The 18610-nt window shown below is 51.6% G+C and overlaps 1 protein-coding gene across 3 annotated transcripts in view; it reads left to right on the top strand.

Moving 5' to 3' along the window:
* Positions 1 to 18610, top strand: part of DNAH2 (dynein axonemal heavy chain 2) — a 108350-nt gene that overhangs the window by 15229 nt on the left and 74511 nt on the right. For all 3 annotated transcript variants that reach the window (XM_058675835.1, XM_058675834.1, XM_058675833.1), the window contains 10 exons: positions 3885 to 4113; positions 4949 to 5059; positions 5955 to 6193; positions 7049 to 7240; positions 7800 to 7957; positions 8368 to 8455; positions 8772 to 8977; positions 9505 to 9634; positions 10027 to 10209; positions 11703 to 11917. In XM_058675835.1, the coding sequence (XP_058531818.1) occupies positions 3885 to 4113; positions 4949 to 5059; positions 5955 to 6193; positions 7049 to 7240; positions 7800 to 7957; positions 8368 to 8455; positions 8772 to 8977; positions 9505 to 9634; positions 10027 to 10209; positions 11703 to 11917 (1751 nt within the window). The remainder of the gene's footprint in view (positions 1 to 3884; positions 4114 to 4948; positions 5060 to 5954; positions 6194 to 7048; positions 7241 to 7799; positions 7958 to 8367; positions 8456 to 8771; positions 8978 to 9504; positions 9635 to 10026; positions 10210 to 11702; positions 11918 to 18610) is intronic.

The raw sequence follows: 18610 nt of genomic DNA, 5'->3' as shown, positions 1-18610 counted from the left end.
AAAAAAAAAAAAAAAAAAGGTCAGCAACTAAAATTCAGTCAGTCAAGAAATGAACTAGGGCCAGTGTGGTGGCCTAGTGCCTAGGGTCCTTGCCTTGAACGCACCAGGATCCCATATGGACTCTGGTTCTAATCCCAGCAGCTCCACTTTCCATCCAGCTCCCTGCTTGTGGCCTGGGAAAGCAGTCGAGGACGGCCCAAAGCCTTGGGACCCTGCACCCATGTCAGAGACCTAGAAGAAGCTCCTGGCTCCTGGCTTTGGATTGACACAGCACCGGCCATTGTGGGGAGTGAATCATCGGACGGAAGATCTTCCTCTCTCTTTCCTCCTCTCTGTATATCTGACTTTGTAATAAAAATAAATAAATTAATTAATTAAAAAAAGAAAGGAAGTAGGTAACACAAGAATGGAGAATCAATGCACATCCAGTTCATGCAAACAAATAGGTAAATGGGCATGAGAATTATGGTGAATTCCACACACCTGGAAACAGCATATTAATGTAACAAAACCTGGGTAGTGGTAGGAAAATTAGAGAAGGCAGAGGACTCATGATCTTTCACAGCAGGGAGCGAGAACTTAAGGTTGAGTGGCATTGAGAGCTCTTAACATCTCTCACAGTGTCTCTTTTGTTCATAATACTCCTTCTTTTTACAACCTTAGAGATTTTTCTTAGAATAAATTGCTCTTCAGGATGAAGAAACATTTCTTCCAAAAAGAGTTATTTATTTGAAAGGCGGAGAAAGAGATTTTCCATGAAGCTGCTTGTGGCGCAGCAGGTTGAGTCACCCCCTGGCACACTGGCATCCTGTATGAGCACTGGTTCGAGGGCCTGCTCCTTCACTTGTGATTGGCTGTCTGCTAATACACAATTTCCAAGCTCCTGGCTTCGGCCAGCCACAGCTATTGGAGCCATTTGGGATTGAAGGAACAGATAAAAGAGAAAGAAATCTTATCTGCTGCTTCCAAATGCCCATAAGCTGGGAACCGGGGACTGCATCTGCATCTCCCCTGTTGGTGGCAGGGCCCCTGAATACCTGGGCAGTCACCTACTGCCTTGCAGGGGTTTTAGCAGGAAGCTGGATTGGAAACAGAGCGGCTGGGATACGAACCAGGGCTCTCTTATGTGGGGTGGATGTTCCAAGCAGCGACTTAACTAGTTGTACTACAACATCTGCCCCAGCAACATTTTTTTTTGTGTTAAAATATTTTTTTGATCAGAAATATATCTTTATTTTAGCATTAAAAAGGATTTATTTGTTTATTTTTATTGGAAAGGCAGATTTACAGAGAGAAGGAGAGACAGAAAGAGCTTCCATCTGCTGGCTCACTCCCCAAATGTCCACAATCTGAAGCTGAGCCAATCTGAAGCCGGGAGCCAGGAGCCTCTTCCAGGTCTTCCTACAGGTGCAGGATCGCAAGGCTTTGGGCCATCCTGGACTGCTTTCCCAGGCCACAAGCAGGGAACTGGATGGGAAGTGGAGCAGCCGGGACATGAACCAGTGCCCAGGAGGATTAAACAATTAACCATTGCACCAGCCACCCCACCCCCACCTCACAAGAAACATTTTTTAAAAGATTAATTTACTTATAAATATTTATTTTTATTTGGAAAGTCAGATATACAGAGGGGAGGAGAGACGGAGAGGAAGATCTTCTGTACAATGATTCACTCCCCAAGTGACCGCAACAACCGGAACTGCACTGGTCCGAAGCCAGGAGCCAGAAATTTCCTCTAGGTCTCCCATATGCAGGGTCCCAAGGCTTTGGGCCGTCCTCCACTGCTTTCCCAGGCCACAAGCAGGGAGCTGGATGGGAAGTGGAGCTGCCGGGATTAAAGCAAGCGCCCATATGGGATCCCGGGGCTTTCAAGGCGAGGACCCTAGGCACCAGACCATCTCGCCAGGCCCAAGAAACACTTGTAAAGCTATTTCTTTATGAGAGGGAAGAGAGAGTGCTTCCCTCTACGGGCTCCATCCTCACATGCCTTCAATGGCCAGGAGGGCAGGCCAAGGAATGGAGGCGAGCACTGAGGCCTGAAGCCAGGCCTCCCATGTGGATACCAGGAACCCAGTTCCCTGAGCCATTACTACTGTCTCTCTGGGTCTGCATGAGGAAGAAGCTGCTCTACTTCTGGTCCTACGGACAAGCTGATTTAAGATCTCCCCGTTTGTCCTTCTTTCTGTAGCTCTACCTTTCAAATAAAATAAATAAAAGTAAGCAAACAAACAACAACAAAAGCCCAAAACAGAAACCATGGGCCCGGCGCAATCGCCTGGTGGCTAAAGTCCTTGCTTCGTACGTGCGAGGATCCTGTATGGGCGCCAGTTCTAATCCTGGTGGCCTCACCTCCCATCCAGCTCCCTGCTTGTGGCCTGAGAAAGCAGTCCAGAATGGCCCAAAGCCTTGGAACCCTGCATGTTAGTTATTTAAAAAGATTTTAGAGTTCTAGTCCATACGATATTACGATATTATTACGCACAGCTAATTCCCACAACCTGGTTCTTTACCGTGAGCTGAAACACACCAGACACAACGAGGTATCTTAGGAGGTTTATTCCAACGGGGCAGGAACGGGTAGAGGTGGTGAAAATCACGAGGAGAAAAAGGGAAAAAGGAAGCACCTGGGGCCTTTTTATGCAGGTGGGCCCGCAAGGTGTGGGGGGCCGGGATTGGGAGGTCTTGGGGGCAGGCCCCAGGGGATTAGTGCCTGGGGATGATTGGTGAGTGGGCGGGGCTGGGGAGGGGCTGGAAGATGGGGGGTGGGATTCAGGTGGAATGCCAGGTTACATCTGATTGGTGGGTAGCTAGGCGGGCGGGAATTTCGTGAGCTGTGAGGAAGAAGGAATGGCGCCGGGTCCAGGTTATCCGTGATGACCTTCGAATGGCTCCTCACACTGCACCTGCAAGACCTGGAAGAGGCTCCTGGCTTCTGGCTTCAGATTGGCTCAGCTTCAGATTGTGGCCACTTGGGGAGTGAATCAACAGAGGGAATTTTTTTTTCTTTACAAATTGAAGATGCATTGAAAACTAAACTAATGAAGAGAAATGAGAGGTCCAGAGCAGAGGCATCCCAGGCTGGGAGCAGGCAAGCCTGGCGGCCATCAGTCCTAGCCCTGTTCTGCCCCATGCAGTTGGAAGGTAGCTTGGCAGCTTCTCAGTTACTGGAGCCGGAGTGGCGTGGTGGTGCGGGAGAACATGACTCCGGCTACGTCTGCATCTCTTCCCAACAACCACCGGCTTGGAGAAGCAGTGTTTCCAGTGTGCGCTCCTAGTGGGATGTGGGCTGGCTCTGTGAGGTATTGCACGTTGATGATCAGATCTCCTCCAGAACCATCCAGTGTTGGGCCTCTCTAGCTGCAAAGGAGGCTGACACCTCTCCCTGGTGTGAACAAGTTTTGCAACTCGGTTCCCAGGTTTATTCATCGTTTTGACAGCAAGCCTCCATCCACAGTGTGATCACCAATCATTGCAAGGGAGAGCGCGCAGTGGCAGCAGAAGTCAGCACCCTCAGTAATGCTCACTTGGCTGCTGTGCCCAGGCCCAAGAATGATCCACCCCTTCTCTCTCCATCACCTATGGTCTATACACCCCAGCTCTTGTGCACCTGTATGTTTTATCCCTAATATGGGAAGTTGTTGATGTCTCTGAGCTGAATTACTCACCCTCTGTCTCTCCTCCTCTCTGTATATCTGACTTTGCAATAAAGACAAATACATCTTTAAAAAAAACTTTAAAAAAAGTGAGAGAGAAGGATCAGAATTCAGTAAGGGATTCTAACAAAGCACTTGGCCACGCATTCCCGATGGGAGCTGTGGGGTGGGTCCTGTGGGTGTCCCAGCCAGGCCCAGAGGGCAACTTCTGATTTCCTGTCTTTCTCACAGACCCAGAACCAGATTGTGTATTTCATTCGCCAAGCGCCGGTGCCCATCACACCTGAGAACTTTGAGGGCACCGTGCAGTTCGGCACGGTACGTGGTGCCTACATCCCAGCTCTGCTCCGCCTGCTCAGCGGTATCTTTGCCCCTCAGATCTTTGCCAACACGACGTGGCCAGAGAGCATTCGCAATCATTTTGCGTCTCATCTGCACAGGTTCCTAGCCTGCCTGACAGGTGAGTGGGAAGGCAGGACTGGAAGGTTGCTCTGGAGTGTCCCCAGCTCCCTTGGGGCTCGTGAGTTGTTGGTGAAGTGAGAGCAGCAGGGCACACATCCTGCCTTCTGATCTAGACCGGTGGCTGCCACAGAACTAGTGGGCTAAACCTGCCCCAAGGGAGCCATTTCAGACTATATGGAGGGGGAGGCAGATGTAGGGAGTGGGGGAGGCTCCGGGGGGGACTGCTTATATGGAAGCAGGGTGTGTGGAAGGCGTGATATGGATTTTGACTTCATTGTTCTCTTGTTATGTTTCCCTTCGATTTCCCTTTGGCTTCTCTCATTTCTCCTCAAGCCACATGACATGCACAAGTCATTGTTTCCCCTACCTGTTCATCTGAAATAGACATGCAGTTGTCTTTTAGTGTCATGGGGATGTGGTCCAGGATCGCTCCCCTAGATGCCTGAATCCATGAATACTCAAGTTATTATGTGAGACAGTGCACTGTTTGCAAAGAACCTCTGCACCTCCTCCTGGGGGACTTTGGATCGTCTCCAGAAGAAGATGTGTAATACCCAACACCTAAGTGGCGGTTAATTTGCTGTGTGCTTAGCAGGTGCACACAGAAAGTTTGCACCTGTTCAGTACACACACCCCCACAGGGATGCCACGTCTTAGGTTCACATCTTCCAACGTGGGTGTGGTTGTATCCACGGACAGGAACCCTGCAAATACTAAAGGCCAACAGTACCTCCCGGGACCCTGCATCCCCCACTGCTGAGCAGCAGCTCTGATGCTGGGGAGGCAAAAACGTGTTCTGTCTGTGACCTCTCATGGCCCTGTCCTTCCCATAGACACTCGATACAAACTGGAGGGACACACAGTCCTCTACATCCCCGCAGAGGCCCTGAGCATGAAGCCCGAGGTGGTGGTCAAGGACAAAGAGTTGGTGCAGCGGCTGGAAAGTGAGTGGCAGGTGTTGCTGGCGTTGGAGGGGAATGGATGAGGAAGGGGAGAGAAGAGGTGCCTGGTCACTAGCATAGGAGCTGCGTTAGGAGGAGCCAGGTGGTGTCGTGGGAAGGGAAGGACACAGCTGGGGAAGCAGTGACAAGAAATACACACTTTTATTTTTCCTTTAAAGATTTACTGTATTTGAAAGGCAAAGTTATACAAAGAAGGAGAGAAAAAGAGAGAGTCTTCCATCTGCTGGTTCACTCCCCAAATGGTCACAATGGTGGGACCTGAGCAAATCCGTAGTCAGGAGCCAGAAGCTTCTTTTGGGTCTCTCATATAGCTGCAGAGGCCCAAGGACTTGAGCCATCCTCTGCCACCTTCCCAGGCCACAAGCAAGGAGCTGGGTGGGAAATGGAACATCTGAGACATAAATTGAACCCGTGCCCATATGGGGTGCCGGGGTTATAGGCAGGGGATTAGCCTGCTATGCCACTATGGTAGCCTTACACTTTTTTAAAAAAATTATTTATTTGAAAGGCAGAATTCAGAGAGAGAGAGAGAGAGAGAGAGAGAGAGAGAGAGAGAGAGAAAGGGCCCGAGAGAGCTACCATCCTCTGGTCCACCCCCCAAGTGGCTGCAACAGCTAGGGCTGAGCCAGGCTGAAGCCAGGAGCCTGGAACTCCATCTGACTCTCCCATGTGGGTGCAGGGGCTCAGGCACCTGAGCCTTCCTCCGCTGCTTTCTCAGGCACATTAGCAGGAAGCTGGCTCAGAAGCGGAGTGGCTGGGGCCCAAACTGGCACCCATGTGGGATGCCCGCACCACAGGGCAGCAGCTTAATTTGCTGTGCCACAACACCAGCCCTCCCTCTGCCCCAGCACAAAGGTTTTTGTACCTGTGCCTGCAGCCTCCATGATCCACTGGACCCGGCAGATCAAGGAGGTGCTCAGTGCCCAGGAGACGGTGGAGATGGGAGAAAACCTGGGCCCCCTGGAGGAGATTGAGTTCTGGCGCAACCGCTGCATGGACCTGTCCGGGATCAGCAAGCAGCTGGTGAAGCCAGGGGTGAAGCACCTCGAGTCCGTCCTGCGGTTTGCCAAGTCCTCCTACCTGGCGCCCTTCCTGAAGCTCGCCCAGCAGATCCAGGTGGGCAGAAAGCTTGGAGGCCGGGCAGAGAGGGGGCTGAGGCACCCAGCCACAACCTGCCCCACCCAGAGGAGCGGGCAGCAGAGCACAAGGTCCCCGAGGGAGGGAGACAGCTGGCTAATCCAACCAGTAGGTGTTGAGTACCCTCTGCGGGTCCACCCCGCTACGATGCCACTGAGTGAGAGAGAGAGAGAGAGAAGGGGAATCATAGAAAATAGGATTACCAAGAGCCCATGGGGCTCCATCCACAGAGGTGCAAGCTGCACGCTTACAAATAAATGTGCTGTAATAGAACAAGCTGATTATGTCAGTGCTGGGTCACACAGGAGGGGCCAGTGATCAAGCACTGAGATAGCAGGCTTCTTCTCCCCAGGTGGAACACACAGCCTGCTATTAAGGCCAGATTGAAAGACAGCCCCCTTCTCTACTCCCCTGTCAGAGAATAGGGCAGGGGAGGGAACTAGGTGCCCCACCCACCACACTCCTCACCAGGGGCAAGCGTGAGTGACGTCTGGGCGGGTTGATGGACAGCTTTGTGTGAAGTTCCAAATTCAACCAGGAGAAAACGGAAGACTGAACACATATCTGAACTTGAGTGGTGGGGGCCATGGAATTATGGGAAAAGCAGTAAAGCACTTTCCCCAAAGACAGTGAGGGAATGCAGGCCGATAGGAACAGACCCGGAACCTTAAGTCATCCCTGCCGGATGGGAGTACCTGGAAGGGCTTCCTGGAAGAGGCAGCAGGATGGGGTTCGGGGTGGATAAAGAGCTCTTGATCCGAAGCATCTCTTGCCACTGGATAAATCTAACCGACCCCCACCCTCACCCCCACTCCTGTTCCTCTTTCCTGCCAGGACGGCTCTCGGCAGGCACAGTCGAACTTGACCTTCCTGTCGATCCTGAAGGAGCCTTACCAGGAGCTGGCCTACATGCGGCCCAAGGACATCTCCAGTAAGCTCCCGAAGTTGATCAGCCTCATCCGCATCATCTGGGTCAACTCTCCACACTTCAACACCCGCGAGAGGCTGACCTCGCTCTTCCGAAAGGTGCGTGGGTCGGGTCGGGTGTCCGGCTGAGGGCACGCTGCCCACAGGGGGGCGCTGTGAGCTCAGACCTTGCCGAGTGGAAAGGCGGCAAGGTGAGGGCTGCCTCTCAGCTCAGCCACCAAAGGCCCGTCGCTTGGCGCTGGGCCTGGCCAGACCATTCCCAGACAGAAATGGCTTGGTCAGGAGCTAGGGGCATTGAGAGGAGATAGAGGGGACAGAGTCCTGGGCAGGTTGTGCCAGCTGTCTGTTTCCCCCAAGAAAGGGTACCGCCATGGGGGATGGAAGGGACACTGGTCTTTGGGGGTGCCAAGGGTGACAGAGCCAAAAAAGCAAGAGAGTGGACCCTGAGCCTAGCTCGCTTGTCAGCGTGGCTTCAGGATTGCTCTGAAACAGAACAAGAGTGGATGTGGAACTCAGGGGTGCTGAGGTGGAGGAACCAGGGGCCGGGCGAGGTCACCTCAAAGAGTGTCATAGCCCTGGCACAGCCGGGGAAACTGAGGGGCGTGGGTGGGCAGGCTAGAGGCAAGGCTGTGGCTGAGGCCGCTGGCCTCGTCCGCAGATGAGCAACGAGATCATCCGCCTGTGCTGCCACTCCATCTCCTTGGACCGCATCTTCGAGGGCTACGTCATTTCCAGCAAGGACGACCTGCAAGGCTGCATTTCCTGCTGCCATGCCTGGAAGGATCACTACCTGCGAGCAGTGCAGATGCACACCCAGTATGCCCACTGGCTCCCCTTGCCTCGCCCTGTTCCCGGTCCCCAAACCCCTTCCCACTGGGGCGAGATGGAGAGGAGATGTGGGGTGTACATTGTTTCTTGGCTTCGATGTCTTCTTGTTGGCCCAGGCAGCCCAGCTCACAGTCCCATGCCTGCTTAGGTTCCCCCCAACCCACTGTAACCCCAGGCAGTGTTTGCCTTGGCTCTGAAACTCTCCTCCTGTGTCATCTGCCACCATGTGTTCTCTTTCCGCGTCACCTTGTGTCTCCTTGCTGTGCACTCAGGAGAAAGGCCTCTGGGGCGCCTGTTTCCTGAGGGTTTTGTCTGAGCCCAGGGCTCAGGGCCTGGCTCTGCCCTGGCTCCCTGCTGCTCCCAACTTTGGACTCTGCCCATCTTTCCGCTCACCACAGGTTCTCAAGCCGGGGCTGGGTCCTCGATCAGACCAGCATCTTCGCTCAGGTGGACGCCTTCGTGCAACGCTGCAAGGACTTGATAGAGGTGGGAAGGCCGTCTGGAAGGCTGGCAGCAAACTCCCAGAAACCCCTGCGCTAGCCAGGGCAGACAGCCGAGTTTCTTAAGGGGTGAAATCTAGAACTTACCAAAGTACCTAATTGCATGCATGCTGCCCCCTCCCTCCATTGTTCATGCTTTTCTGCCAGTTAACATTACCCTGGTATCTTATTTTTCACTTCCCACCTCCCCGCCTGCCCCACCCCCGCCACTGCGTCTGATTGGTCCTCGCGGGATGTACGGCCCAGACATCAGTGCTGTGTCAGGAACTAAGCGGGAAACCCCCACTCTGGCTCCTTGTCAGGTCTGCGACTGCCAGTACCATTTTGCCCGCTGGGAAGATGGCAAGCAAGGTCCCCTGCCTTGCTTCTTTGGGGCCCAGGGGCCCCAGATTGCGCGCAACCTGCTGGAGATTGAGGACATCTTTCACAAGAACCTGCACATGCTGCGGGCCGTGCGTGGGGGCATCCTGGACGTCAAGAACACGTCCTGGCATGAAGACTACAACAAGTGAGTTGCAAAGGGCAGTGCTGAGGCAGGGCATGGAGTGGGGGTGGAGGTAGGTAGGAACAGGTGAGTGCAAGGCAGGTGGCAGGTGGCTGGTGGCAGGTGGCTGGTGGCAGGTGGCTGGTGGCAGGATGGCTGGTGGCAGGTGGCTGGTGGCAAGTGGCTGGTGGCAGGATGGCTGGTGGCTGGTGGCAGGTGGCAGGTGGCTGGTGGCAGGTGGCTGGTGGCTGGTGGCAGGTGGCTGGTGGCAGGTGGCTGGAAGCGTTTGGGAGTGGGCGCCTTCTGGATTCACATCTCAGCTTGGCCGAGGTCAGTGACCCTGGGCAAGTCAGCAGCTGGTACCTCTGCTTCCCCCTGAATAAAGTGAGATGGGAAACAGAGGGACCCTCAAGCACTGACTGGGAGGGTTCAGTGGCTTCACGGGCATCAAGCATGGAGCTCAGGGTCTCTTGGGGTCAACCTTGGGGGCAGGCGAGGGCCCAGCCCCCAGTCCTCTCTGGGCACTCAGACACGCTGCTGTGCTGCTGCAGGTTCCGGGCTGGTGTCAAGGACCTGGAGGTGATGACCCAGAACCTGATCACCTCGGCCTTCGAGCTGGTCCGCGACGTGGAGCATGGGGTGCTACTGCTGGACACCTTCCACAGGCTGGCTACCCGCGAGGTCAGCGCCCGCTGCCTCTTCACCCATGCTTGTCCTCTGGAAGGAGTGGTGGGGAACCAATGTTGTGAGGCGCTCAACATCGCTAGGTCTGGCCCTGCCAAGGCAGCTGCGGGCAGAGCTTGAAATTCAATCATCAGTAGCATCTTTAGTTTTTTAGTTGATAATTCTGTATGGCCCAAGAGTGATATTAGAAACATCCAGACGGTCCTGGGCAGATACGGCCCTATGGCCCTCTGCGCTAGGTCTTCTATGCCTCCCAGAGGGGCAGGGGTCCCCTGCTACCCTATTAATTGATGCTGTCCCCTCATCCCCTGGCTCCCGTGTCCCACAGGGACTTCTGCCCCTGGCTGCCACAGGGCGCGCTGTCAGATTCTGCGATCCCGTCCCTGCAGGCCATCAAGCGCACATATGACAAGAAGGCCGTAGACCTCTACATGTTATTCAACAGCGAGCTGGCCCTGGTGAACCGCGAGCTGAACAAGAAATGGCCATACCTGGAGCCCTACATCGCCCAGCACTCTGGCCAGGCCCAGTGGGTGCGGATCCTGCGGCGTCGCATCGACAGAGTCATGAATGTGCGTGTCCGGCCCTCCCCGGGGCACGGCAACATTGATGGGAGGAATGAGGGCCTGCTCCCCCAGGGTTTCCCTAGAAACTTTTCAGTGGCTCAGCTGGTTGGGGGCAGAGGCAGATTGGGTTTGGGTTTGTAGGGATGGCCCAGGGTGGCTGTAGAGCAGGGCCCTCTGGAGAGGAGTAATCGGGCCAGAATCTCGGAGACTGGCAGAAGGTCACACAACCACACGATCCAGAGGCAGGGCCTGGTCTTTCTGGAAGAATATGCAAAAAAAAAAAAAAAAGGAGTTGGGGACAGAAGAAAAGTTAAAAAAGAAAAACCCCACAACTTTTCTGGGTGGTGCCAGATGTTGGTTGAAAGCCATTGAGGTACTGACCTGCTGGCATCCAATTGGTTCTGGAAGAAATCAGGGCAGCCTGTGGACGTGAGGGGACTGCTGGAAGTTCACGTGCAACTCCATGGTTAAAATCCCACTTGGGAAGTCCACAGCCCATACTGGAGTGCCTGGGTTTGAGTGCTGGCGTGCTGTGTCTCTCCTGGTTCCTGTTCTAGCTTCCTGTCCATGTGCCTGGGAGGCAGCAGGAGATGGCCCGAGTGCTCGGGTCTCTGCCACCCGTGTGGGAGAACCGGACGACGTTTCACACTCCCAGCTTCAGCCTGGCCCAGTCCTGGCTCCTGTAGTCGTCCTTGGAAGTGAACCAGCAAATGGTAGCTCTCTTTCTGTCTGTCTCTTTTTTCTCTGTCTCTGCCTTCCAAATAAAAGCAAATACAAAAGATAATATGTATTTTCATGAACTTTCAAAAATATATGTATTTATTTGAAAGACAGAGAAAGAGCGATCTATCTGCTAGTTCACTGCTGAAATGACAGCAACAGCTAGGGCTGGGGCAGGCTGAAATCAAGGAGACAAGAACTTTTCCTGGGTCTCCCAGGTGGGTGCAGGTTCTCAATGACTTAGGCCATCTTTTGCTGCTTTTTCAAGTGCACTAGCAGGGAGCTGTATCAGAAGTGGGGCAGCTGGTACTCAAACCAGTGTCTACATGGGAAGCTGGTATGGAAGGTAGCAGTTTTCCCTTGCTGAGCCACAAGGCCAGCCCCTGCATGACATTTTTGAAGACTCCTTGTAACCAGAGGCTTAGTAACATCAGTAAACTAAGATCTGCCAGGTCCCCCTGGTACCTCTTCATGCCTTTACCTTCCGTAATGGATATGCTTTTTGCTAAGCCTTGCACCTGAGCTGAGTTTCCGGTGCTCCTCTCTCCTCTCTGGCTTCTTTTGCTCACTGTGTCTCAGTCTCCTCCTGGCTGACTGGCTGCCTTCCCTCCAAGTTGTCAAGATGTGCCAGTCTCCACGGTATGTGTGTGTGTGTGTGTGTGTGTGTGTGTGTGTGTGTGTGTGTGTGTAGAGGCTCTCCAGGGAGGGTTACCGCCTGGGGGAACATGACACATCAGCGCCACTCACCTGTCCTCCTCTCTTCCCTCTCTGTCACCCAGTGCCTTTCCAGTGCCCACTTCCTGCCCCATATTGGGACGGGAGAGGAGAGTGTCCACACCTACCAGCAGATGGTTCAAACCATTGACGAACTGGTTCGCAAAACCTTCCAAGAGTGGACGGCCACACTGGACAAGGACTGCATCCGGCGCCTGGACACCCCGTTGCTGCGCATCAGCCAGGAGAAGGCGGGCATGCTGGATGTCAACTTTGACAAGTAGGGAACCCAGCGCCTTCTCCAGTTCTGCCATGGTTTAATTTACACCTCTTGCTTTCTCTCTCTGTTTCTCTCTCTCTTTCTCTCGTGATATGTTTGCCATCTTTAATTTTCCTCTTACAGTTTAAAAACAAAACACGGATAAAACCCACCCTACTAACCTCCCAGGCCTGTAATGTGGATGTTCTGCCACTAGATGGCCACAATGGCTCAGCTAAATTATGCAGCCTAAGTGTGGGCCCCGCTTTTCTCAGGATGGCTTAAGTGGCAGAGCTAGCGCTGCCCCACAATTATTTAAGCTGTAATTAAGCAATTAAAATATACTGTGGATGTCTTCCATATGCTAGGAGCTGATTTAGGTACAGAAAATTGCACACATACACAGAAACAGAGAGGTAAATCTCTCATCCACTGGCTCACTCCCCAGATGCCAGCAACAGTTGGAACTGGACCAAAAGCTGGGGACTCAGTCCAGGGACTCTGACATGGGTGTCCTAACTGCTGTCTTCAGCACCAGGGCTGCATGTCTGGCCCACATAGGAAATGTTTAGGGTTGCGGAGTTCTTGCCCCCGAGGTGGTCGGGCTGATATTTACTGGGCAGCAGTTGTGCCCTTGCAGCCCTGCTTCCTGTCTGGTGGTCCTCCAGGAAGGAGGACTAAAGCAGGAGCCAGGGTCCCGGGTCACTGTCCCTCAAGAGAAGGACATCACTTCCCCTGGCTGTTTTGGCTCCCACTGACCATCAGCTGCACCCCATTACAACAGTTGCTTCCTCTGCCTCCAGGCTATGGCTGCTGTCATGGGCTTTAATTCCTAAGGCATCCATATTTACTGGGGCAGCTGTGGAAGAGTGCCTGGGTGGAAAGGGAGACTCTGGGATGTCCAGGCCTGACGGCATGTCGGTCATGGGCAGCAGAAGGCGCCTGGCGAGGGGAGAGGAGGCGTTAAGGCTGAGAGGCAGGACAAAGCAGCCAAGACAGATGTCAAGTTAGGAGGGAAGGCAAGGCTTTTAGGGAGAGGAACAGCACATCGGAGGCCATGTGAACAAAGACGCAGAGAGAGAGGCAGTGTGCTGGAGGCTCCCAGGTGGGAGCTGCGGACAGGGTTTTGCCAGTGAGGGCTGCTAGAGGCTGCCAGGGTGAGGCCCGTGGTTTTGCAAGGTGCGGCTGAGCAGTTATGCTGCACACGGCTTCTGAAACGGGGCTGAGTCTACAAGACGCATTCTCCTCTCTCCCTCTCTCTCTCTCTCTCTCTTTTTGCATTCTCCTCTCTTAACTGGGCTGCCCCCAAACCACTGCATCTGGGGAGCCGCCGAGACACCCCAGGAATGCCGCAAATATGAGCACACACAGCTCACTTGTCGTGCCTTCTCCACAGACTAAGGGGCCATGTTCAGATCACGGAATGTCAGAAAGCACCAGTGGTCAACATTTGCGGTCTATACGTGAGAGAAAAGGAGAGACGGGGCCAGAAGGGAAGAAACACTAAGTACCCACAGTGGGCGGCGGTGCCTGTCTTCTATGCCTCAGGCCAGCAGTGAGAGTGGACAGCAGATGCCCTCCCGAGCCACCCAGGCCCCTGTGTGAATGCTGAGGCAGGCCGTGTTGCCGGGGGACCTCAGGGAAACCATAGGCCTCCTTTGAGTCAGGCTCTTGGCATGGATTTAAGAACTCCCAGGCTGTGGCATAGGGGCTGAACATGCTGCTTGGGCCGGCTGGCACCCCCGTTGGAGAGTCTGTGCTCTGTCTCCATCTCCAGTGCCCTGTTAATGCACACCCCGGGAGGCAGCAGTGATGGCCCATGTAGTTAGGTCCCTTATCACCCACCTGGGATTCCTAGAGGAGTTCCCAGCTCCTAGCATTTGGAGGAGTGAACTGGCAGAGAGTGATCTCTCTCTGTATCTCTCCAACTTTCAAACAAATACTATATTTTAAAATATTTATTTTTATTGGAAAGGCAGATTTAAGGAGAGAGAGAGAGAGAGACAGAGAGAAAGATTTTTCATTTGCAGATTCACTCCCCAAATGGCCACAATGACCAGAGCAGAGCCAGTCCATAGCCAGGAGCCAGGAACTTCCTCCAGGTCTCCCACATGGGTGCAGGGTCCCAAGGCTTTGGACTGTCCTCGACTGCTTTCCCAGACCACGGGCAGGGAGCTGGCTGGGAAGTGGAGCCGCTGGGATTATAGCCAGTGCCCATATGGGATTCTGGTGCATTCAAGGTGAGGGCTTTAGCCTCTAGGCCACCGTGCCGGGCCCAGAAAAAATTTCTAAAAATATTTTGTTTATTTGAAAGAGTTATAAAGAGAGGGAGAGAGAAAGAGAGAGAGAGATTGAGAGAGAGAAATTGCTTCCACCACTGATTTATTACCAAATGCTCACAGCAGCAGGAAGTGGACTAGGTCAAGTCATGATCAGAAACTCCATCTGTGTGTCTCCCAGGTGGGTGGGTGGGTGGGAGTCCCAAACCCCTGAGTCATCACTACCACCTCTCAGGATACATCTTAACAGGAGGCTGGAGGCCTCCAGGATCCAGGGTGGGGCTTGGCTCCAGATTATTTCAGTTCAGGAGGTGGGCATCTTAACTGCTTGTTCAGTATTTTTAAATTACAAAAGAAGTATGTGTTCAGTGTTTGGGGTGGGGAAAGGATTGATGTAGAAATAAAATATGTAAAGCCAAAAAGTGAAAATTCAGCACACAGTCCAATCCCTAGAGGTAGCCATATAATTATAGATAGATGCCACACACATAGAACAGGATCACGTGTGAACAGTATTTTTACAGCTTGCTTTGGGAAAAAAAAAAGATTTATTTTTATTTGATTTGAAAGGCAGAGAGACAAGAGATTGAGACAGAGAAACCTTCCATCTGTGATTTCACTCCCTAAACGTCCACAGCAGCCAGGGCTGGGCCAGGCCAAAACCAGAAGCCAGAAACTCCATCTGGTCTCCTGTGTGCGATGGCAGGGACTCAAATATTTGAGCCACCCATTGCTGCCTCCCAGGATGTGAAGGCAGATGGGAGGTCAAGGCAGGATCCGAACCCAAGAACTCTGAGATGGGATGTGGGTGTTGCAAGCGGTGGTTTAACCAGCTGCTCCACAATACCCATTCCACAGCTTGCTTTTTTTTTAAAAAGCATTCACAGTGTGTGTGGAGGAGGTTTTTTTAACTCTCTATATGTAGAACTAATTGGTTTTTTTTTCATGGCTTTTACCATTCCACAATATGGCTGTGATGGGATTTAATCAGCCAGTTCATTATTGATGGACTGTGGCGTGAGCTGTGCTGCAATTTCCAGAAAGTTTTGGAGTTTTCTCTCCTGGAGGGTTTCCCCAAGGCTTGCTCCTCCTTCGCCATCCCCTGCCCTCTTACAGCCATGTGTGCTCGCCTGAAATCTGAACAGCGTCCGTCCACTTAGCTTCCGTATGGGAGAGCAGCTGGTCCACTGAGCCTGTCTGGAATCCACTTTACATAATCTTCATAGCAGAGCTGGAGAAGACAACTTTGGGCCAGGTCTTTATGGCCTGGGCTTATCTAAAACCCAAACAATAGCTAGGCCCATTTTCCACAGCCCAGAAGTACCTGTTCCTGTCCTTCCTCTGATAATGGTTCCCTGAGGGATGCCTTACAAGATGCTTTCCATTCTGTGGTTGTAAGATAAATCCACCTCAATCCACTAAGTCGGGAATGGGAAGGAATAGGATCTCAGGCCAATGATTTTCTCAAGGTCTGGGAAACAAAGCCAAGATGGGATCAGCATCCAGAACTTAGTAACTCTCCCGGAGAGTACACATGAAACTCCATCATGTTTGCTGTTGTGCCTCAGTTCCAGGTGAGATCTGGGACTACGTGCACTTTTCCCAGTGTCCTAATGGTCTCTGAAGTATGTGACTCTTTCCTGGTACTGGGAGCCTTCCAGTCCCAAACAGCATCTGTTTGATGCCTCAAAGGGTTTTGTTACTTTACCTCGCCCCCACCCCCGCCACCCGCCCCACATGGGCTTTTATCACTTTTTATGGCCAGGCCAGCTTTACAGATTGCACTTAACATAAACATCTTCCAGATATTGTCTTGTGCCCCGGCTCCAAGGCTCCTGGGCTAAAATCACATGGCACCCAGCGGAGTGGGGTCTCGCCAGGGTGGGCGAGGAGACTCTTTCCCCTTCATCCACTGCTGTTTTTGCTGACTCAGTTCATTCTGGGCTGTTCCCACTCAGCTTACCTGACTTCACTTTTCCTACCTCCCCTGGCAGAGTAACAGTTGTGGGGAGAAATTACAAATTATTTTACAAAAATAGGAACAGGCATTGTGGTGCCAGTAGGGTTAAGCCACCCATTGCAACTTCCACATGCCATACTGGAGTGCCAGTTCCATTCCTGGATCTGCCCTGCTTTATAGTCCATCTTCCTGGGAAGGCAGTGGGAGATGGTCTAAATGTTTGGATCCTTGCCACCCACAGGGGAGACCTGGATGGAACTCGTGGCTCCTGGCTTTGGTCTGGCCCAGCTTGGCCTGTTGCAGGTTGCAGGCATTCAGCGAATGACCCTTGCTGTCCCCTGCTCTCATATAAACAGATGAAAAAAAGAAACAAAAGAACAGACTAATCTAAATAGAATTTTTTTTCAGATTGTTTTTCAGTAATATTTAGGATGCAAAGATTCATTAGGATATTTTTAGATTATGGGACCTTTTATCTTTTGTGATTTCTAGTTCCTGGGGTTGGGGGGGGAGGACCCAGATTTTTTAAAAAATCAAGTGATTTTAATTTTTTTTTTTTTTTTTTTTTTTTTTTGAGAGAAAGAGCAAACTCCCCAGTGCTGGTTCTCTGTCCAAATGCTAGCAGGGACTGGGCCAGGCCGCAGACAGGTGCTGGGGCTGCGGTATGGGTCTCTAATCTGGGCAGCAGAACCCATTTGTTTGAAGCAGGGTGGGTACTAGCAGGCAGCTGCAGTTAGAAGGCCCAGCCAGGAGCGGAATCAGGCCCTTTGATGTGGGGCCTGGGCATCTTAGCCATTAGTTGACCACCTGCCCTTAAGATATTTTTTATAACACTTCCTGTTTTCCTCTGACTTTTTTTTTTTTTTCACTCTTTACATGTAGATCGTTGATTCAGATTTTGGTAGAGGGAGAAAGGTTCAGCATGAGCTTTGGATTCTTTCCCCCAGATGGCTAGTCTGTCAGTCTCATCTATTGAACTGTTCTCTTTATAATAACAAATTCCCAAGTATATTTGTGTCTATTCGGGATTCTGTTCCAATATCTGTATCTATTCATATGTAGGAACCAGCTGTTCTTAAAAAAAAAGAAAAAGAAAAAGTTTTATTGAATTTATTTTTATGAAAGGCAGAGCAACAGAAGATCACAGAGAGAGAGAGAGAGAGAGAGAATCTTCCATCCCCTGATTGACTTTCCAAATGCATGCACCAGCGAGGGCAGGGCCAGGCCGGAGCTGGGCGCTCCAGTGTACACCTGCACTGCTGCTTGCTGTCCCCAGGCTGTGCGGCAGCCAGAAGCTAACTCAGGCTCTCCAAGCTGGGGTGCAAGCTCCCCAAGTGGCCTCTTCACTGCTGTTCCACAGGGCCTGCCCCTCAAAATATCTTAGCTGTTGTCCCCATTCCTCTTTTCCTGCTAGCATTCCTGGCTATTTTTAATATTTATATCCCATAAGAGTTTTAGAATCAATCTCTTTTGGTTCCAAAAATAGTCCTGTTTCTATTTTTATAGTTACAGAGATTGGGTTTTAAATTTGTGGGTTAACTTTAGAAGAAGGCACATCTTCATGATTTTGATTCTTTCCAAGAATAGCATTTTTTCTTTCAATTTATTTAAGTCCTACTTTTTGCCCATATGTCATTTTTCCATTTATATACACATGCACACATATAATTTCTGGTATTTTGTTTTTATTGTTTTAATTGTCCTTGGTCTCTTTTGCTTCAAGATAATGTCTAACTGTTTAAAGATTTTATATTGGAGAACTTTGAGTTTTTATATTAGATTCTTTTTACTCAGCCTCTTTCACAAATCTCATTTTTTAATCTTTTTGCCTTTGAAAAATGCTTACTCTGAAACGTGCTCTCAGAGACATACTTGAAACTTGTATGTTCAGCTAAATTACCCTTCTAATCTAGACAGGGACAAGGACAGATGGAATATTGCCAGCAATCCAGCTCTGCCCTTCCGCCCCATTAATGAGACTTTTCATTGAATTGAGTGGCTAGCACTTAAAAGTTAGCAGATCTTATAAAAACGTCCACGTTGTAATTTCTCTGGAAAAGACAGAAAATACAGCCACGTGGACCCACCTTCCCATATGGCCACACTGGCCTGTGGCTCCTTCTAGACAGAGAGATTGCTGCTTATCATCACACTGGAGCTACACCTGCCTTGGAGATAGCGCAATTTCTAAACTTTGCCCAGATGTACATTGAATTTCAAGCACCTGGGAGATGAGCAAGGGAGAGAGGTCTAGGAGGCACTTGGACATAGGAGACAGCTTCAAAAAAATCCACAAGGGCTGGCTTTAGTGAAGTGGTTAAATTGCTGACTGGGGCGATTGGATCGTGCATCGGAGGGCCTGGGTTGAGTCCTGGTTCTGCTTCTTTCGTTAGATTCCTGGTGATCCATGCCCTGCGAGGCAATGGATGGTGGCTTGAGTGCTTGGGTCCTGTCACCCATATGAGAAACTTGGAT

This window comes from Ochotona princeps, chromosome 17 (genome assembly GCF_030435755.1).
Source record: "Ochotona princeps isolate mOchPri1 chromosome 17, mOchPri1.hap1, whole genome shotgun sequence".
Classification (NCBI taxonomy): domain Eukaryota; kingdom Metazoa; phylum Chordata; class Mammalia; order Lagomorpha; family Ochotonidae; genus Ochotona; species Ochotona princeps.
This window is presented reverse-complemented; position numbering and strand designations above follow the sequence as displayed.